Source organism: Erpetoichthys calabaricus, chromosome 3 (assembly GCF_900747795.2).
Source record: "Erpetoichthys calabaricus chromosome 3, fErpCal1.3, whole genome shotgun sequence".
Lineage (NCBI taxonomy): Eukaryota > Metazoa > Chordata > Cladistia > Polypteriformes > Polypteridae > Erpetoichthys > Erpetoichthys calabaricus.
Window position 1 is genome coordinate 286189978 of NC_041396.2, and position 23462 is coordinate 286213439.

Genomic DNA, 23462 nt, shown 5'->3' on the forward strand with positions numbered 1-23462 from the left:
TTAAGGAAAAACAGTATTTGTTAAAGATGCAAATCATTTAGAAATTACATTTATCCATGTCACAAGGATAGACATTTCAGTAATCATTTCTGAATAATTGACACATTTGAAAGAGGACAGTGTTTATCACAGATCATCAGTCTACTCAACAGCCAATTGCACTGATATAACTGCATTATTGTTACTTCTATCAGATGTCTAATGTTGTCTTTAATGTATGATATTGATTTTACTGTCTGTTGTCAGTATTTCTGGAGGTAACAGAGTTTTATCTTTTGATAATTGACTCACCTATATTTTTGAAATAGCTATTAATTTTAATTTTTTACACCTGTGACCTTTGCCTTTAAATGGTAAATGGTACTGGCAATGGTACTAGTCAGTGGTGCAGCACCAATACCACCTGCATTTTAGAGTAGGTACTCCACTAGAACCTAAACATGTTTAGGCCTGACCAGTGTTACTGATATTGATTTTAAATTGAATGGGATTACATTCCTAAGTCTGCATCTTCTGGTCTCTAATTTATTTTAGTTACTTAACTTCACAAACTGTTACATTTCAGTATATGAACAATTTCTCTTTTTCATTCATACGTTTATTTTCTAATCTGCACATACACATTTATAGTCACAGTATTCCAAAGGCTACTCCTGGCGCATCCCTTAGTTCTTCATTGTTTACTTCTCAAATGCTCATTCCCACTTTTTTTCCTTTTATTCCCAGCACAATTTCTTTAACTTCTCAATAAATCACAGACTCAAGAACCAGTGGAAATTTAAGAGAAGTGCTTTTAAGAATGAATCAAGGAAGCAATCTTTCATGCAAAAAGCTGTAGAAATCTGGAATGAAATATCAAGATATTCAGTTAAAGCAGAACCCTTGACAACCTTTATAAAGTATCTGGATGAGATATTGTGACATCTTAGCTATTAGCAAAGCAAATGAGCCTGATGGAATGATACATTTCCTCTCAGTTGTCAAATTTCTTGTTTGTTATGTTAAGTTCATTCTTGCTTTACACTGCCATCTTCTGCTCAATCCTATAACTGTACATAGTTTTCAGTTTTTGTATAATAGCTGAGCTTAGGCACAGCACTGTGTCTACTGCTAGCACAGAAGTAAACAGCGGAGTAGTTCTTCTGAACATTGCTGATGTGTAAAGGGAAGCTCTTTCTTTCGGTTCTGGTGCCTGAAAATCCTTCATCGACAGTCACTTTTTCAATGGCCATGTTCTCATACCTTGAAAATAGAAGCAGTTGCAATCCCTGCATGTTAGTTTGTCTGTACCAGTACATGTACTCATCTGTGCCATCCTGTTCACATGCAATGTCTGTGTTTTCTCCGGGTTTTAGTATAATGTTCCTCTTTTGTTTTACTATGGCACTGTTAGCTCCATCTAAAATAAAAAGAAATAAAAGGATTAGGCCATATTTTAACTACATTGTGTTAATAGGTTTTGTGAAACTGGGAAGAAAATTATTTAAGAGAAAAAAAATGAATTCAAAATGTATGATCTTGGCATAGACATCAATCACAAATGATGGTTTACATTCCCAATAATTTTTTCGAATGCATTTTTTAAGTGCAGAACTATGACAATACTTACAAGTAAAGAGAACTAAAACAATTGCAGTGAACATCATGCCTTTCAGACAAGAAGGCACAGGTGCCTCACTCTGGTTTCTATACTGTGACGCCACAATTTCCGTAGAACTTATGTCTTTAAGGTTTCATGGACGTGCAGTGGTTATCAACCTCACAGCTTATTATACTGAGTTAAATCCAAGCTGGGTATTCTGACAGCTTTTTAGTTCATATCTGTACATAGAGAAATGAAATCTGAAAACCTCATACAAATATAAGGTTTCCCTGGCTACTCTGGTCGCCATATGCACATGCTCTAAATATTATGTTTAACAAGAATTAATAGCCAGGGCTGGCTATAGAATTGTTGCTATTCTAGATTAATCTTTTAAAGTCGTGCCCAAAATTTTATGTTACATTTACATTTATTAAATTAGCAGACACTTGTCCTATAAGCGACTTACAAGTGAGGACAATATAATCGAGTAAATATCAGTCTGGGGGACGACTTGAGAAACAAATGTTCCAAGATAAGGGTACAAAAATCGATCATCACAAGTGATGATGTCAGAAAGAAATACAAGCGAGTTACAATTCCTACAGTACAAAATCTAGCAGCTAGTATCAGACAGAAATTCACTAAGCAAAGTGTCTTCAACAGCATCTTATAAACATTTTGGGAATCAGAATTTCGAAAGGTGGACAACTCATTCCACCAACCAGGAACTGCATATAAAAAGAGTCTGGACGGACGTTTGATACCATGCAGAAGTGTCATCACCAGATGCCGTTCAACAGCAGACATAAGTTGTCCAGAAGGAGCATAGGACCTCAGAGGTGTCTCTACACATATACAGGAGCAGACCTACTGACTACTCTATAGGCATGTAAGCATCAAGGATTTGAACTTAATATATGCTGCTACAGGAACCCATTGTAGTGATCTGGGTTGTGTTTCTATGAAAGCATTGTAACGCTAAAAACATCATAAAATCCATCGTAACTTAACTATATAAAGTAGCATGTTAAATCCTTTGTAATCTAACGTACTCACTGACCTAGTTGTTTGTCGCTACATGTTTCTTAAATGGATTTCCTCTAGCAGTGATAGTATCAATGGGCAGTGATCAACGTATGTGATACATAAAATCCAAATTATGACAGCTCTCTGAACATTTAGGTTACTAAAATTAAATGTTGAGATTAAAATATTTTTGTGATGAAATGCAATGAAGCATTTATAGCATGATATTGTGCAGATAGTTAAATTAATTTTAATAATTTAGACTAATAATTACAAATTCATAAGGTAATATTTCTGTGTTTTTTGAAAATTTTGAAGTTTTCAAGGTTTCACTTTGCTTTCACACAGGCGATTTCTGCTTGGGAAGGAAAGAAAGGAAGGGCAGGGTATGGTTGATACATGTTTGAATAGTGAGGGTACATCTCTAATAAAGCATACCCAGAATGACATCCATGTGTTTGCATCTTCGAGCACCAGCTCAAAAACTTACAGTATACTTACACATCATTAAAATGAAATCCCTGGGCTATAGCTGATGCCCCACATGCAGGCCAGCTAGCGCCTAATTTAACCTGGCAAGAAGGTTCTCAAAAAAACGTAGAAATCAATGGCTTTTAATTGGTACTGTGTGTTGGAAAGTAGCATGGGGATACCTATGATGCCATCATCTAAGACAATTTGGCAGTGTGAAAAGGGAAGAAACTGAAGGTGGTGGATCCCTCGTCATGCAGTGTTAGCAGGTATCATGTTCGTAGCCAAAGCACAAGACAATGCAGCAAACTTGCTGCATGGTGGATCGCAGAGTGTAGATGTGAAAATACGCTGGTGCTGACATCCTATCATAAGAGTGTTTTTTTTATTTACATATTTATGAAAAATATACATTAATATATATATGAGTGACATTCAAAAAAATCTCAAGTTCTGGGTGCTACATGCAGATGTTTGTCCTCGGGCATTTCTTCTTTTAATTGGATGGGAACCTTATTTGATTCTGTGTTTGTCTGGCTAGAAACTGCAGAAACTTTTTGAATGTCCCTTGTGTGTATATATCTGTGTGTATGAAAAATAAATACACACCATTGCACTGTGTAAAGGAGTATGGGAAATGTTTGTACATAATGGAATTTATTTACTTCATTTGAGGTTGCACAAATAATTAACACAATTCCACTAGGCTGTCCATAGGTTGCGATGTGCAAGCTTATTGTCTGCAGTGTATTTTTCTCTCTAACCATTCATCCATCCAGTTTGTTATCCCACTTATACAGGACAGGGACACAGGGAAGCCATTGCCTACCCCAGCAAACATTCTTTGCAAGGCTGGAACAACACCTGGACAGGTGTCAGTCTATATCTTCTGTAATCGCTGATTTGTTGGTAGGGTATGTTACCTTCCTCATGTACTTTTTAGTGATGGCCAAGAGAATTTTTTATTCTCTCTCTCTCTCTCACACACACACAGTCACACACTCACACACATTTAGGCTAATTTAACAAAGCCAATTTACCTAACCAGCATATCTTTGAACTGTAGTAGAAAACTGGTCCACCTGAAAGGATCTCAGGTGGGGGGGAAATGCAAACACCGCTTAGAGACCACCTGGATCTCCTTGTATCATCTGTTTATTCTTGCTGTTTGAAAAGATCCTGCATCCTTAAACAACAATACTTTGATGCTATCTAAAAGAATTGAATTTTTAATTTTTAAGTGATTTTGGTAAATTTGTAATTTTTATGTCCATTTTAGAAACATGTTCAGTTCTGTGCTTGTTTATATGCTTTGCCCTTTATGTTATTAAATTATGATGTTTTGTATCCTTCATATTAGTTTTCACCTTATAATGAAAGTATTTCCAATCGACTGCTTTTCAATTGACTTGTGATGCTTTGTTGTAGGTGACTTTAAGGGTCACTACTAAGATCTATTTGAAATGGGAAGTCGAAATTTTCAACAGGAATGCCTCCACAACTTAGATTCTAACTGGGCAACTTTGGGATAGTCTGTCAAGTCTGAGTTTGTCCAACTTCAGATTTTAAATCAATCCAAATTGGTGATGTACACCACAAACTTTAGTGAAAGCTGTAGTATTATACTGTTTATTAGCACTTACAGTATGTCTATTTGTGTCTCATTAAATTAGTCGTAGACACAGTACTGTACAATCTCTATCTGTGACATGTTGCTATGGTGTTTGGATGAGCAAAATACTGCATAATATTGTTATCAACTGCTATTTATTCCAATGGAGCAAGCAAAACAAACTTTTTCCTGCATGTGTCCATGTTGGTTTTCTGGAGGTTTAACTAGAACATGGTCAACTCAAGTGTGATGTCATTTCCAGAGTCATATATCTGCAATGCCAATTCTTTTGTGTTATATGAAATGATTCTTCATAAATTTATGCAAACTGGCAAGCATGCCTGCTTGTTGCTAATGGGTTAGATTCTATTAAAATGTTTTGCAGGTTACATTTCTGGAATTATTTTCACTATGTGGCCTGAACAATTAAGACACTCACCTTGCAACTGCTCATTCAAACTGTGCAATTTTTGGGGTGTTGGGTGCTGGATGATTACCTCTACACTTTGATTTTATTCTTTAATGAGTTCTACACTCTACACTACTTGGTCCCTTATTCCATGTGTCTGTGGTTCTCTGAGTAAAGAAAAACTTCCTAATGTTTGTGCAAAATTTACACTTAACAAGTGTCCAAAAGTGTTCTTGATGAACTCATTTTAAAGTTGCAGTCTCAATCCACTGGACTAATTCAACTCATAATTTTACACATTTAAATCTTGTTTCTTATTAATCTTCTGTTGCTTAAACTGTAACAGTTCAACTCTTTTAATCTTTACTCATAATTCATCCCCTGTGTAGTCCTGAAATCAGCCTACTTGCTCTTCTCTAGACTTTTTCTAGCACTGCTTTGTCCTTTTTGTAGCCTGGACACCAAAACTGTACACAGTACTCAAGATGAGGCCTCACCAGTGCATTATAAAGCTTCAGTAGAACCTCCTTGGACTTATACACTACACATCAGGGTGTTATACATTTTGTTGGCCTTCTTAATGGTTTCTGAACACTCTCTGGCATTTTATAGTGTAGTGTCAACTATGACTCCTAAATCCTTCTCATAAAATTTGCTTTTGATTTTCAGACCTCCTATTGTGTATTCAAGCCTAGTGTTTTTACTTCCTATGTGTAATAATTTACATTTAATTACATTAAAATTCATCTGCCACAAATCTGCCCAAGCTTGTATGCTGTCCTAGTCGCCTTACAATGATTCAATGGATTCTAGATTATCTGCTAGCTTGTTACTTAAAATCCTATCCAAATAATATATATATATATTAGAAATGGAAGCAGCAGTAGCACTGTCCTCTATAAAACACCACTCTTAAAATCAGCCAATTCTGATAGGGTTCCAAATACCATAACCCACTGCTTCCTGTGTCTGATCCAATTCTGCAATCTTCTAAAAAGAACACCCTGAACACATTTGTTTTAATTCGATGCCCAACAGCTCATGTGGCACTTTATCAAATGCTTTCTGAAGGTCAAAATTAATAATATCATTTTGCACTTTGATCATACCCTTTTGTACAACGTAGTTTCCTCATGGAATTCCGGCATGTTAGTAAAATGCAACCTCTCTCATCTGAACCCATATGTTGACTGTTCAGTAAAAGTCCTGTTTTTGCCATGGTGTTGCTCAGTCTTTCCCTTAAAAATCCCTTCCATTAATTTACCTGTGATGCATGCTAAGCTTACAGGCTTATAGTTGCTCAGATCTGCCCAATTACTCTTTTTATATAACAGGATAATATCTGACATTTTTCAGTCCCCTGGAATTTCTCCAGTACGCAGTGACTTCCTAAAAATATGCATCAAGGGTTTATATACCAACTAAGCTACTTAAGAACTCCATAATCTGGACCACTTCCTCAGAGACAATTTCAGGTCCCACAAGACGAGACATTTTGCCAAGAGATTTTGCCAAATCCCGCCCTCCTCTCAAACATTTACAATCAAAGAGATTGAATATATGGACATAGGTAATATGACAGAAGTATTTAGATATTGTTCGGCTTTAAACTTTAAGTCAGAGACTTGTAGATCGTCTAATTCGTGTTGCCATCAGGGAAAAGTAGTGTTTCTTCCCAAGGCCTTTCCACAAGAATTTAAACATTTGTTGTTTGGTGAAAGTGACATCTACATGTGCGAGCTGCATAGACGCGAAGTGGCTGGCGCGCCCATGGGTCCACTCACTTCTCATGCATGTGAATGCTATTGTCAGACACAGTTCTTGCGCTCTCAGTTCCAAGTGGGTCGGAAATAAAAGACAAAGAGTAGAAGACAACGTAGGACATCGTAACGAGTTTCAAATATATATATAAGCTTTAGATAATATATGCTTTGTGGATGGTAAACTGTGGCCATAAACTATAAATGTAGTACAAAAAGTTTCCGTGCTTTTATAGTTTTGTTGGAAATGGTGAAGGCAGGAGGACAAGCAATTGGGCATTAAAAAGTTGGTACGATGCTGGGGAAATTGCATCGCAAACAAAGGTAATATATAGAAAAGTGATGTAATTTGTTTTCGGAATTCTTAAAAAATAGAGCCAAAAAAAGTGTGAAAACTTTTTGAACGTCCCTAGTAGTACACCAATAGACAAGAATATTTTTTCCTATGGTCAGGAAAACAAATGAGAAAGAAAGAAAGAAAGAAAGAAAGAAAGAAAGAAAGAAAGAAAGAAAGAAAGAAAGAAAGAAAGAAAGAAGTATATCTCCAATATGATTGTTTGTTAGTGAATGGTACAACGTGAATTTAAAATGATAAATGAATATCTAAACAAATCTGGTGAAGAAGAAGAAAAATGATAAATAATTTTTAAAAGATATGACGGAATATTAACAGAAGAAAACAACATGTATTGATGTATTCGATAAAGTACATGATATGACTAGAGAAAGTAGTGTGTTATATTTGGAAAAATTAGATTTTCAAAAGACGAATGATGGTAGTGCAGTTGGGGTTAGAGAAGTAGGACAGATTTATGTTGAAATCGAATAACGGAAGCTGAAAATAGCTATGAGATAAAGCAATAGTAAAGACAATAAAATAATAAAAATTGCTTTCAAAAACAACTAATCTAATATTATGAAATCTGCAGGTAACCTGATATACGTATCCAAAAAGAACACTTACCATATTGTAAGTTTGCTTTTTATGCACAACCCGCAAACAATCAAATTATTAACCATATGACTATATATCTAAAATACATGATGCATGGAACCGATGCAATTAGCATTAAGGAAATAATAGTGACACTTTACTGCAGGGAATACTCGCACCATTTGTTTTTCAGACGCCAGATAGCCCGTCAAATGTGTTTGGAGACCAAACAGGAAAGTCTGAGTTGTTGCTTATCCTTTCGTGTTGATTTTACGCTCAATCAGCTTCCTGTTATGAAGTATTTAAAATGACTTCTACCGTAGAAGTCAGTCTGTTAGTCATTTTATAAACCGCTTATCACTGAACGGTATCGCGGAGGTCTGCTGGAGCCTTTAGCATAGGGCTCAAGTCAGGAACAAATACAGTACAGGGCGCCAGTCCATCGCAGGGCATTTACCAGAACTAGGAAAATAAACAAAAAATGGCAGAGACTTTCAGAAGACTAGTTACTTTACTTTTTCCATGTAAGAAACTCCCAGATAAACATTATGGGCAACGTGGTTTGTAAATTGTAATCTTGTAATTTTCTAGTGCTAAAATAATTTAATTAATAGATAAGTCTACTTTTTTATATATATTTTAAAAATTATTTTTAGTATAGTATTATTAATATTACTACAGATAGTGCTATCACTAGTTCTGTTGTGGCTTTAGTACTAAAATCCGATATGATTGTTTTAAACTATTTTTATATTAATCATAAACAACCCTTACTTTTTTTTTTTTTGCAGATCTAGTCAACAGCATTACGTTCCTTCAGTCTCCATCGAAGGTGCTGATGCCTGGGAGTTACGCGGAAATTAGTTGCGGCCATGACCGAAGTGATCATTATTATATGTATTGGTACCATCAACCAGGAGCCAGTGGTGCTTTGAAACTCATATCCACTGGCTACATGACGCAGGAAGCTAACCTTGAAAACGAATACAAAGACCGATTTACATTCACGAAGCAGGAGGTCACGAAGGGTGTCCTGAATATCGCCAATGTCAGTAAGGAAGACACCGGGGTTTTCTACTGCGCCGCCAGTCAACACTGTGCTTCACATCTGTTGTCAAGGGTGTATAGATCTATCAGTCTCAGTTTTTCTCAAATTCGTTTCAATATTTCTAGGGGCAGCTGTGTTTCATCGTTAATTTAATAATCAGTATAAATGTTTTCATCTGAACAAGACTCTTTACTGTCTGGGATCTTTTCTTTCTTTCTTTCTTTCTTTCTTTCTTTCTTTCTTTCTTTCTTTCTTTCTTTCTTTCTTTCGTTGTACGTTTACTAATTTTTCAGTCAGATGAGTGCCTTTTTCTACATTGAAAAATCAATAAACGATTGGCAAATCTGATTAATTCAATTTAGAGTTGCAGGTGACCAGTCTAACTTAACAAAGGTCATCACATCAACTTGAAACTTGCCAACTCCACAGATCAACGACGGAGGTCCGATTTCGAAACAGTGAAGATGAATTCAGGAGGAAGAAGTACAAAGCAGCACATGGGGAGAACAAGTCCACACAGGAAGCAACGAAGACATTAACCCTGATCTCCTTATTGTTAGGCAGCAGTACTGCCATAATATTATTACTTTACTGTAAATAATTCTATTTCCTTTTTTTGTACTGGACAACACTTTCTTTTTTTACTGCTTTATCATCTGTGTTACACTTTCTTTTATAAAATGTTTTCTTTTATATGTAATTTTAAGTTCATATTAGTTAATTGGTAAAAGAGATTAATTAAATGTTGTATTATGTTTAATACTTTGTTTTGGATAGTTTAAGTAGGAAACTGATTTTTTTTCTTTTCATCTGTAGAAAGAGATTTTCTACCTTACATTCATTATTTAAAATAGAACCCTGGACAAATGCTGCATTCCATTTACCTATAGGAAGCTGGATGTCAGAGCTGGGAATGATGTCACACCTGAGTTGACCATGTTCCAGTAGAATATTAGGAAAATCAATATGGACGCCTCCAGGAAAATCTTTGTTGTGCTTGCTCCATCACAATAAATGGCAATTAATAACAACTCATTATGCTGTATTATGTGTATCCAAACATAGTAGCAACATGTTCACGGAGAGAAGTTGCACAGTGCTGCGTATACAACTGATTTAATGAGACACAAATAGACAGAATTGACAATAAACATTATATCACTAAAGCTTTCACTAAAGTTTGCAGTTTATGTCACTATTTTCTATTGACATCATAATCTTCTTTTTCTTCTTTCGGCTGCTCCCGTTAGGGGTTGCCACAGTGGATCATCTTGTTCCATATCCTTCTGTCTTCTGCATCTTGTTCTGTTACACCAATCACCTGCATGTCCTCTCTCACCACATCCATAAACCTTTTCTTAGGCCTTCCTCTTTTCCTTTTACCTGACAGCTCTATCCTTAACATTCTTTTCCCAATATACCCAACATCTCTCCTCTGCACATGTCCAAACCAATGCAATCTCACCTCTCTGACTTTGTCTCTCAACCATCCAACCTGAGCTGACCCTCTAATGTTCTCATTTCTAATCCTCTCCATCCTCATCACACCCAGTGCAAATCTTAACATCTTTAACTCTGCTACCACCAGCTTTGTCTCCTGCTTTCTGGTCAGTGTCACTGTTTCCAACCCATATAACATAGCTGATCTCACTACCATCCTGTAGACCTACCCTTTCACTCTTGCTGATAACTGTCTGTCACAAATTACTCCTGACACTCTTCTCCACCCATTCCACCCTGCCTGTACTCTCTTTTTCACCTATCTTCCACAATACCCATTACTCTGTACTGTCAATCCCAAGTATTTAAACTCATCCACCTTCACCAACTCTACTCCTTGCATCCTCACCATTCCACTGACCTCCCTCTCATTTACACACATGAATTCTGTCTTGTTCCTACTGACCTTCATTCCTCTCCTCTTTACAGCATCTCTCCACCTCTCCAGGGTCTTCTCAACTTGCTCCCTACTATCACTACAGATCACAATGTCATCAGCAAACATCATAGTCCACGGGGACTCCTGTCTAATCTTGTCTGTCAACCTGTCCATCACCATTGCAAATAAGAAAGGGCTCAGAGCCGATCCCTGATGTAATCTCACCTCCACATTGAATGCATCCGTCACTCCTACTGCAGACCTCACCACTGTCACACTTCCCTTGTACATATCCTGTAGACCTCTTATGTACTTCTTTGCCACTCCTGACTTCTTCATACAATACCACAGCTCCTCTCGAGGCACCCTGTCATATGCTTTCTCCACGTCCACAAAGACGCGATGCAACTCCTTCTGGCCTTCTCTATACTTCTCCATCAACATCCTCAGAGCAAACATTGTATCTGTGGTGCTATTTCTTGGCATGAAACCATACTGTTGCTCACTAATCATCACCTCTCTTCTTAACCTAGCTTCCACTCCTCTTTCCCGTGACTTCATGCTGTGGCTCATCATTTTTATAATCTGAAGCCAGACAAACTTGGCCTTGACAAACCAGCCCCAAGTTTCTGAGTAGGAAATCTGACTTGTGGGGGTGTCCCAGTTGAAAATTCAAAAGTCCCAGTTTAAATGGAACACAGCACAGGTTACACACATATTGTCCATGTGAAATGAATTAATAAGAAATTTTTGAGGCTCTGTAGCTCCTCTGAACCACAGTCAGGTCCATATTGTTCAAAAATAAGGAAATTTGGAATGGTAGTCATTCACACCATAAGTGACCATATGTCTTGTCAAATACTTTTCTTTTTCTATGAATGTACAATAAATCTAAGAAAAAAATGACAGTCTGCTATTCTCTTTCATCTTACAAAAGGTAAGAGTTCATGACCGCACAGTTAAAGAGACATTAAGCAAAAAATGGACTAACAGAAAAGCACGTCAAAGAAATAACTTGTATATTCACCTAAAGTTTCCAAATTCAGAACATATTCAAATCACTTCACTTTTCTACATTTTTATGTACCGGGACTCAAAAATTGATTCAATTTACTTTTTAATCATCACTATGAACACAATATACTATAATCAAAAAGCAAAATGGGTTTTTAATATTTTTGTAAATATTTTAAAAATAAAAAAGTCTGGTATATCCCTTTGCTATTTATCATACCTGGGATTTTTTAAAACTTAAGTAAAGTTTATCTGTAGTAGATTGAATTATTAGACATGATTTGGAAAGGCTCATACCTGCCTATGTAAGTCCCCACAGTTGACAGTTCTTATCAGAGGACAAACCAAGACATTAGGTTAAAAGAATTGTCTGTAGACTTCCAAGACAAGAAAGACACAGAGCTGGGGAAAGTTACCAAAAACTTTCTTCAGCCTTGAAGCTCACAAAGAACACAATGGTTTCCACTATCCTTAAATGAAAGACATTCAAAGCTACAGAGACTCTTTCTTGAGATGGACACCCAGGCAAATTGAGCCAAAGGTACAAAAAGGCTTTAGTCAGGAGAGTGAACAAGAACCCAAAGGTCACTCTGACACAACTCTATGGTTCTCTGTAGAGATGACTGAACTTACTAGAAGGAAGACCATCTCTGTACACTCCACAAATCAGACATTTTGATAGAATGGACAGATGAAGGCCACTCCTGAGCAAAAACCACATGGTAGCTTGCTTGGAATTTGCTAAAGGACACCTACAAGACTCTTGTCTGGTGTACTGAAATCAAATGTGAGATTTTTGGCTTGAATGGAAAGCAAAACGTTTAGAGGAAACCTGCCACAACTCATCACCTTGATATCTCTGTAGGAAAGTATGGGTATGGCAACATCATGCTTTGGGGAGGGCAACATCATGTTAATGTGAAGCTTGTTAAGATAAAAGTAAAGATTTACATATCAAATGGTAGAGAAATCCTTCAATAAAACATCCTCAAGAGTCTCAGGATCTCATGTTGGGCAAAGATTCACATTTCACCATGGCAATGACTTGAAACACAAGGCCATGAAAATATACAAGTGGCTTAAGAACAAATGTGTGAATGTCTTGAATGACCCAGCAAGAGCCCAGACTTAAACCCAAATGATCAGCTATTGGGATACCCCAAAACAAAATCACATTTACACTCCCTCTCCAAGCTGACCAAAGTTTAGAGGTTCTGCAAAGAAGAATGTAAGAAGATGTGCCATTCTTTATAAATTCATACCTAAGAAAATATGAAGCTGTAATTTCTGCCAGAGGTGTAAAAAAAGTACTGGGTACTTACAAAAAACTGTAAAAAACTTTTTTTCTTTTGCTTTTTGATTATGGTGTTTTTTGTAATCTATTTCTGAGGATGGCTGTTACACAATAAAATGTCAAAAAGAGTAGCAATTTGAGCACTTTCTGGCTACTCTGTATGAACCAATTCTTAAATGGCCTGAAATGATGATTAATTTAATACACTCCGCTTTCATTTTCTTAGTGCTTCTTGCTGTTTCTGGTATTGCCAACATAAGGAAGGTTTTGGGTCCTCTTCACAACTCCAACGAAGTTCACAGCTCTATTTGAAGTGCGGTCATAACAAATAGATGCCTGGGTTTGTGTGCATAGCAATTCATCAGTAAATTTAAAATCCATTGATCCAGTTTCTAGTGGCTACTATCAGTGACAATTCCAATTTTAAATAACACTAATAACTAGTAAATAAGTTTAGAAAAAAGGAAAAACACTGACAAATACAGAGCCTCTGCAAAAAGGCTTATCAGGAGTGATGATAAGTCGGCATACAGAAGAGAGGTTGAACAGCTGGCTATTTGTTGTGGATGGAACAATCTGAAACTGTGCATGCTCAAAACTGTGGGGATGATCAGTGGATTTCAAAAACAGACCACCAGTATTACCCCCCTCTCTCTAGACTTATCAATAATATGTTAGTTGTGGGAATCTTCATGTTTCTGGGAACAATAATCACTCAGGACTTCACATGGAAGACCAACATATATTCCATCATAAGAAAGCAACAGTATTTGGAGCAATTCATACAACAGCTGAGGGATTTCAATCTACCACAGAGCTGCTGATTGGGATGTACACAGCAATCATTGAGTCTGTTCTTTGCTTATCCATTACAGTGTGGTTTGTATCAACAACTAAACAGGTCAAAACAGGCTACAACAAATAGTTAGGTTTGACTAAAAGATCACTGACATCAGTTTTCCCACCTTATAGGACATGTACACATCCAGGCCACAGCATCTTTGAAGTTCTCATATTTGTCAGGCATTATAGACTAAATTATGCCAAAGCAAGCAGATATAAGAACAGTTTCTTTCCACAGACCATCATAGTCATAAATGGTTAATTCAGCTTGTTCAGACTTGGCACCCCCTCCCCAATGACTTATTATATTCTCACATACTTGCCTAATTTAGTATTTTTTCAGTATTCCCTGCACTGCCTTGCATGTTGAATGCATATGTTTACATTTGGTGTCTTGTATTTGTCTCAGGTGTATACTTACCTATTGTCAATTGGAGAGTCCTCAAAAAATAATGAGTTATGGTTTGGAAAGTCTTGTCTTAATTAGGATCTGTGCAATAATTGTAAGAACCCTACAATCATTTCTGCAGTAAATTATTTTTTAGAAGAATATGAACCCCTATGTCCCTAAACTTATGCTATAAGCTGAACCCTAATTATCCCAAACAAACAGGCAAGTCTAAATTAAATCTGTTAAAAATGAATGAATTTCTTATTTTGGAATGATGAATAAATAGCTATGGGAAAAATCTAGACAGTGTATCTGCTAGTTATTGTGGCATTAGCAGTCATTGAGTCCATTGGTCCACACAGGACTTTGAGTTTTGCTTCTTTAACATTTAAACTAAATTAAACCACATTCATATTCTCTTTCATTTAACAATACATTTTGATTGACAATCTAGTGAAATTCTTTGTAAAATATATAGAATAGTGCAGAAAACAATCCAAGGTAATTTCTTATTCATGACACTGCAAAAACTTGATTATATGATTCACTGATATTGACCTTATGCAATGGTGACACCATTTTAGAAGTATCAGTTTTCCTTTGTATGAGTTTTTAGAAAAATGTTACACAATCCATTTATGAGGGTGAATTTCTCAAACATCACTCACGGAGGAGTATTTGTTTGGTAAATGTGGTCTTCCTCAGATAAATACAAAGACTTGATGCTACACTGCAAAAAATGAAATCTTAACAAGCCAGAAAATCTTGAAAAGAAATAATAGATCTTGTTTTTTTATTTTAAGAATAACTGACTTGAGTAGATTTGTATGTGTAAGATATATAATCTCATTTTTAGAAAATTTAACAAGTTAACAAGTTAAACTTTCTCACTATATTGGCAGATAATTTTGCTTGATTCTAATACCGAAAAACAAGAAAAAGAAGTGAAATGCAGTTTACTTGTATTCTTTAAAAGACCTTTTTAGGATAAAGTAGGATTAGAAGATGGACGGATGGATTATTATACAGTATTTCTTTTCCTTGATTTCCAAATGTTTCTTGTTTGCAGTGCTACTGAATGGCTCAGGAACACTTCACTGCCACCTGCTGCTTTGGGTGTTTATAGAGTGCAGCTTGTGAGCATCAGCAGAGGCAGCACCATAACCAGTCATTTAGCAAGGACAGTCTCATTTCAAGCAAACTAGAAACTATGGGTTTTGTGATCACTTATGAGAACGAAGGCAGCTTGATTTGGATGGATTATGGATCGAGTAAGTGTGTCCAGTATCTGAGAGACTCAAACTTTTAAAGGCCTTATTTGGGAGCAGACTAAGCTGCTAGATGGGGCAAGGGGATTGGCTATATTGAATTGTGCTATTATTCATTAGTTGGCTTATATTCAATGACGTATTTTATATTTGAAGTAGAAGGCCTGATCAGTTCATACTGTAGGTCTGTGTTTAGAGTGCAATGAATGTGCTGATAGGCCTGGGGTCTTCTGGTGCTCAGAAAGTTATCTATGGGCTGAAGGCCCATGGACAGATAGCGTTTCTTTGGATGTTTCACATTGTGTCTCCAGTGGCAAGGACATATTTATTCGATTTGTCTACATAAATTGTACACTTGTAGTAGAATGATTATTATTATTTATAGCACTTGATACATACAGGCTATATAGAACATCTGGTTCTCCAAACAATGTAAACCTGTATACTTTCTTAGGTTTTGATAATATAGTTTACTTTTTCCATCTTTCACAAGCTCAAACGATTTGGTATTATGCCTTGTAATGCTAGGAGAAATGTGCACACATCTTGCAAGTAAATTGTGCTGCACTATAATAATTTAAAATAAAAATTAACAATGAACTCCAAGCATAAGAGATATAAACAGAAAACATATTGGCATATTGGTGTTGTGGATGTTTATCCAGTCATTAACTGGATATGCCAGGGGCATGAAGAAATTTTTTAAAGTACTAATGACACTGAAGACTTATGGTTATGTAATTTAAGTAGACGTGCTTTGACAAGTTCATACATACAGTAAATGGTTTTCAGTATTATCAACTAATATATTGAATCAATAGCTTTGGAATAGTGATGCTTTCAATCAGAGACCAAAAAAGAAAGGAAAAAATAGTGGTAGAGTTACTGTAAAGAGTCTCAGCTATTTTGTTGTTTTTTTTTTTTTTTTTTTTCAGAAATAAACTAATGTTAACAACAAAACCATATTATCTAAGACTAACCAAGAGACAGTTAGAACTAACTGCAGCAGCTTAGATAGTGCTGCTGCCACCAGCTGCCCAGATGAATGATGGTAATGAAGAACCGCCTACACAGATCCAATTACCACAATCAGACATGAAATAATATTAGTCCAGGCTGCCACAAACCATGGATGGGAACTTTAAACATACATGAGGACAGACTGTGTTGCTAGCATTTTTGACAGGTGCACTCTTCTTTTAATTTTCCAGAATAAAGGTTCAGCAGTATTTAGGCTTATATACTATGAGCTTAACCACAGCCTTCAGCTTCAGTATAATACTGGCAATGCAGTCCATATATGCAAGTGATTATATATTGAAACATAAGCATATGTCAGTCTGGAATGGAATCTAGAGCTTCCAGAAACGTTTGCACTCTGGGACCTCATACAGGACCCATATCACAGGTAAGCACTGATTATTTTAGAATATGTTCACACCATCTTCATTACTTGTTCCATGCTTCTTGGACAGAAACTCTGCCATGCCAGTCTGTGATGAAAAAAATCAAATATATTTCCATAAAGGAGCTGTGATAAACAGTGTTTATGTTGTAAGTGTTCAGGAGGAAGGATGGGCATTCTGGCCAGGATGGAGGATGATTTATTGCCTGGGAGGGAAAGCATAATGGAAGAATTGTCTGATTACCCAGCTGGGATGCCTTATAGTTGTCATCCTGGCTGGGATGCGGGTAGGAAGACTGGACTGATGAGGGCTGTAAGCTGGGAGCAGTTCATCCCCCAAATTAATAGGTGGCAGTGTTCCTCAACAATAGTCCCAATTTGAACACCCACAAGGCTGCATGGGATTTGGAGTCTGGAAGTGCAGCCCTGTTTGAGTCCATGGGTGATAGATGGTTCTGCCAGGGAGAATCTGTCTTGTTTCTGTATGACCCAGAAGTGCTTTCAGCCACAATTAACCACCGGAAGTACTACCAGGTTCAGTTTAAAAGGTGTCCACCACCATACATTGGTCAGAGTTGGGAGACAGAAGGCAAAACTTATTGGAGGCTAGGAGGAGAGAAACAGAGAGAGAGAGAGAGAGAGAGAGAGAGAGAGAGAGAGAGAGAGAGAGAGAGAGAGAGAGAGAGAGCACATTTAAGTCTGTATATTGATTATAGTAATTGATATTTCTGTGTGGATTTAAAAATCCTTTATTTGAACCCAGAGTTCTGTTGGATCTTGTGTTTCTGGGGTTTGGGGGCTTGGTGGTGCTCTCCTACTGTTCACAATGTCTAATAATAATCAAAGCTAATTTATCTGTTTCAGATAGAATAGCCTCTGGTGAGCTTTCTTCCCTTAACAGATACATCAGTCTCTCACGCTCCCTAACTACAAATAGTGGTGCACAGAAAGTTGAAATTCTCCACTACCTCATCTTGGTGGTTGATATACTGTATAAAAGTTAAAGTGATATTTTGTTTTGCTTTAAGTTCACCACTAACTCTTTTGTTTTCATAGCATTTAATTACCATTAATTTTTCACTTTCACCTCTCTTCTTAACCCTTCTCCACCTCCTTGTCTGCTGATGACTTTGCCACCTTTTTCAGGATAGGTTGGCTGCTATCAGTAGTCAGTTTTCACCCTCACTTCCACCCATTTTGCCTCCTTCAGAACATCACCCAGCATTCTCCACATTCTTTCCTCTTTCTGCCACTGATGCTTCTGCCCTCCTCTCCAAACACTCCACTACCTGTTCACTTGACTCTATCCCCTCGAATCTCTTCCAAACCATCACCCCCTCACTCATTTTTGCAACTGCACACATCATTAACACCTCACTCAGCTTAGGCACATTCCCTACCATCTTCAAACACACTCTGATAACCCCACTTTTCAAAAAAACAACACTCATTCCACCCCAAGTTAAAAATTGCAGGCTTGTCTCTCTCAATTCTATTCTTTCTAAAGCATTGAATGTGTCATTTCTAACCAGGACTTTTCCTTCCTTGTACAGAATGGATTTCTTGGTACCAACCAGTCCGGCTTCAAGAGGAACCACTTGACACTGCTGAATGTGGTTGCCAAGCAATGATTTGCTAGAGCTAGCAACATATCATCAGTCCTGATCTGGCTAGATTACTCCTCTGCCTTTGACATGGTCAACCACACCACCCATCTAGCCACTCTCTCGGATCTTGACATCAATGGGACTTGCTCACGGATGGTTTGAGTCGTACATCTCAGGAAGATCCTACAGCGTGTCTTGGGGAGGAGAATTTTTAACAGCTAATCAGAAATTCATAGGGGTACACCAAGGTTCGGTGTTTGGTCCTCTACTTTTCTCTCTGCACACCATCTTAGTGGGCTCCATCATCCAATCACATGGTTCTCTTATCAGTACTATGCTGATGATATACAGCTGTACCTGTCATTTACTCCTGAGGGCAACACGGTATCAGCTAAAGTCTCTGAATGTCATACAGATATCTCAACCTTGATGAGGGATTACCATCTACATTTCAACTTGGTAAAAATAAGCTTCTTGTGATCCCAGCCACCCATTCTATTCAACTTCCCATCTCTGTACAGCATGGCTCATTGTCGCTTACACCTGCCAAGTCAATATGCAACCTTAGGATGGTGATTGTTGAGCAGCTATATTTTTCTGACCACATTTCTACTGTTTCTCATTCATGCAGGTTTTTGCTGTACAACATCCTTAACATCATCACCTTATCTGACAGAATATGCAGCACAACCTCTAGTCCAGGCTTTGGTCTTGTCATATCTGGACTACTGCAAATCACTTCTGGCAGGAGTATCCTAACAGGTGGCGCAGTGGTACTGCTGCTGCTTTGTAGTAAGGAGATTGTGGGTTCACTTCCCAGGTCCTCCCTGCGTGGAGAGTGCTTTGAGTAGTAAGAAAAGTGCTATATAAATGTAAAGAATTATTATTACCCACATGAGCTATCAAGCTGCTGCAGATGGTCCAGAATGCAGCGGCCCATCTTGTATTTAACAAACTGAGATGGGCACATGTCACTCTCCTAAGGTTGCAACATTGGCTCCCTGTAGTAGCATGCATCAAGTTCAAATTCCTGATGCTTGCCAGTAGTTAATGGGTCAGCAGCTAGTGAGGTGCTCTGCTCCTTCTCTCCAACTCAGGTCAGCCAGGAAAGATCGTCTCTGGATGCTGCCTCTCCGTGGTATCAAGTCTCAATCCAGACTCTTTTCCTGTGTAGTTCCTAGTTGGTTGAACATACTACCAACCTCTATCCAAACTTTTGACTCCCTCAATGTGTTTAAGAAGCAATTGTAAATCCATCTGTTCTGTGAATATCTGTAACTGATTGAGTAAAAAAAAAAAACACTTTGTGATCTTTTATGGTATTGGTTGATTTGTTGTTACATTAAGTTTAATTGCTTTATTGATTGTTAATCTATGATTGTGAATTTACTAGTAATTACATCTTTTGAATTGTGGCAATCAACCTTCTGTTACCTGTCCTACTACACTTGCTGAACAAACAGGCACTAGTCTAATGTTACTCGATTATGTTTACCTCGTTTGTAAGTCGTTTCAAATAAAAGTGTCTGCCAAGCAAACAAATGTAAATGTAAACGTCATCCTTTGAGTCTTTTTAAACTCAGGAATTGGGTATTTCATAAATCTTTATCTTCATGGAAACAATTACGAAGTTAAATAAATAAGGGATCTTTCTGGAACCGTTGAAGAACCGCTTTGGCACCTTAATTTGTAAAAGGGTAGCTCCGTGACTGTTCATTTGTGCCCTATGCAATCGCGCCCTCTATCGTCTAAAAAATGTAATGAATATCAAAATAATTTTGAAATCCAATAAAAAATTGATCACCAAAAAACAAAAAAAAAGCAATGAAATAAAGAAATAGACAAATAAATATTAAATGAGGGATAAAGCAGCGTGTAGAATCATATATTAACAGTAGTATTAATTATTGTATTTCGGTTATATTGGTTTGATGAAATTTAACCAATTCGAAGTACCTGTTTCAGGATGTTTTGTACTTTGTTGAATACAGTCTTGTTCAGTTTTAAACATAAGGTTTCCCAAACGTAAGCACTTCTAAAAAGTTACACATTAAGATTCTTATTTGAAGAGTTAAAATGATCACATCATTTGTAAAGTACTGAAATTTAAAATATTAACTCTTTAAAAGTTCATTAGTTCTGATTTTTGCCACTGCTGAGCACTGAGTGGATAGCGTATATAGGTATTAGCGAAAGTTTATCGCAGTAATGGAAAGCCTTGATTGTAATGCTCATATGAGCAGTGTTATCACTCAGTTGACCTGTTAATTGACAGACCCCTTAAACTGTCAATATGTCTCATTGATTTCCTGTTAAATATGTGAACACTAATAAACACCATTTAGAGCCTGTAAGCCAAGAGGAGTCCGCCTGCCACAGAGTGAATACAGAGGATGTTTAAAACGTTAGATTTCGTAGTTTTATGCTTGTGTCGTAAGTTTTTTTTTTATTATTAATTAATTGTTAATATCAAAGAGGTAAATATTTTTATTTCTATATTTCTGAGCTGTTCAATTGCCAAATTTTGGAAAATATTGTAGTCTTATTCCTGATGGCTCTGATGTTATACCTCTAAGCCAAAGATTGTGCGACTTATTAATTATGGTTTATTATTGTGATTACTGCTTACCGCTAATTTATTTTTATTTCCCTATTGACTGATTCGTCGTTTTTTCCCAAACAGATATCGCTTGTCTGTCGGCAGTCAAAATTTCTCAAACTCCAAAGTTCACGTTTCTTCGAGTGGGACAGTCGGTGACAGTGGAATGTAGCCAGGACGCTGGGTATAGTTACATGCATTGGTACCGGCAGCAATCCATAAAGGAGATGCGATTGGTTTTATTCACAACCGTCAAATTGGGAAGGTTGGAGACGTACCAAAAACATTCAATGTACTAAGAAAGTCCTCTCAAAATTGTTCTTTAAGTATACAAGGTATTCAGACAACAGACGCCGGAGTTTACTTCTGTGCCTGCAGTACTGAATCACTATATGTTCCTTCTTTGTCCTAAATATTAAGTGGTTCAAGGTACAGTGTAATGTTTACCATATATATTAAAATAACGCTTTTATTATACTAAGATATTTCTACTAAACAATGGCGTTATCTGATTTCGTAAATAATTATTATGATACTAATCTTTATTTAATTAAGCATTCCTCAAAGAGTATGCGGTCACAAGAATTTCCAGGAAAAAGAAAATCATGCGTCTTTTAAATCCGCAGACTTTATAAGATGTGGCTATTCTTATGCCTGGGTTAGTTTTATTCCATAAATAAAGCACAAAGTTAAACCACATCATAGCTTCTAGTTCTCTGTTGGAAGGTATTGATTCCTAAAACATGCGTCTGCTTCAAGACGTTGAAAGTGCAGTACCCTCATTTCTATAATTTAATTATTTACATTTGAAAATCACATTTATGAAATATCGAATTTTCAAACATCCTTCAAACATAAGACAATAGTGGAAGAATGACAGTTTTTAACGTGGATACTTCAAATCTGAAAGCTTTTGACGGTTCTCGTTCTTCCGTTGCTTGTTTTTTTCAGAGCTGAAATCTAAGAGGGCGTTTCCGTCTTTAAGTGATACAAAGCTGTAGGGCGGATGTCTTATGTAGTTGCTTGTGGGCGGAACCGTGGTTTGCGCCGCTGCTTCACAGAGCCAGTTCATGGATTTAAACTCAATCAACACGTGCGTTGGAGTTTCAATCTTCTCCCCACGTCTGACTGGGTTTTCTCGATTTCCTTAAATTGCCTACTATTTGACAGTGGACGTAAAGCTCTTCCTCACTTTTTTACTTCTGCATTTTAGAATCTGTTAAATCCTGGCATGAAGCAAGAACAAGAGGAAGTAATCGAACAAATAAACTTGAAAAAATCACACCTCACGTACTTTAAACTTTGTTACCTTATACAAATATTGTTTTACTTTTGCATCTACAAGTTTATTCTCAGTATTGAAAGAAACGCTTTGTGTAGGTTACCATATCAAATAAACACAAGAAAGATTTTTTTTTCTTAATAAGGAAAATTAAAAGTATTATGATGATCTTCATTGTAATCAGGAATGAAGAAAATCCTTTTTTGTGATTGGTGCATGGATGCTGTGGTCAGGTTGGGTCTTTGGGGAGGGTAAACTGTATATTGCTATACCTGTATTTTACATTGAGAATAACCTAACGTATAAAAAAATAGATGAAATACTCCAGTGTTGAATGAAGCATGCAGGAAGAGATCTGCTAGTTGTGTTTCGTTTTTGTATGACACTCTAGTACTGTGGGGATGGGGGGACACCGTGGTATATTTCCATAGACTGCCTGTACAAAAACGTCACAGTGACTGTTATGTAGCTCAAAGAATATGAATGGAGCCTCAAAAGGAACTGTTTTGTCTTGGTAGAGTAATATATGTATTGCTCTACTTTCCCCTATTGTATTATTAATATGTAGCCTTAGAAAGCCTAATCTCACAGACTTACCACTGTTTATAAGGTATTATTGTATATAACTTATCCCCACCTTCCCTTCTATATCTATAACCTCAGGCAATTAGATGTAGTAAAAAGACAAGCAGAAGTTAAGGTACACATAAAATAATGTATTCTTGATAATATTCAGAAATAATAACAAAATGCAAAGTATATTTGAATATTGGCAACCATACAACCTGATTAAATGGTGATGTGTAGTTCAGGTGGCACACAGACTTGTAGTTACTTAAATGTCTCTAGTTAAGGCATCATTGGTGCTCAGCTTTCAGCCACATGTCTGTTCAAAATGGCTGCTGAGCTGTGCTCTTCATTGTGTGGTCTTCATCACAGGATAGCAAGAGAGATGCTTCTTTCAGATGTTGGTTAGTAAGGGAGAGAGTGTGAGCTTAAACAAGTAAATATATAGATTTTCTGTCCAACCCCTAC

General features: G+C 36.8%; 1 gene segment (V, D, J or C); it reads left to right on the forward strand.

The window, feature by feature from the left end:
* Positions 1-2703: 2703 nt before the first annotated feature.
* The window catches only part of LOC114649065 (T cell receptor beta constant 2-like), a 34333-nt gene continuing 13574 nt past the window's right edge, over positions 2704-23462 (forward strand). The window contains 3 exon segments of the C gene segment in view: positions 2704-2719; positions 8589-8849; positions 22756-22844. Coding sequence covers positions 2704-2719; positions 8589-8849; positions 22756-22844 — 366 coding nt within the window.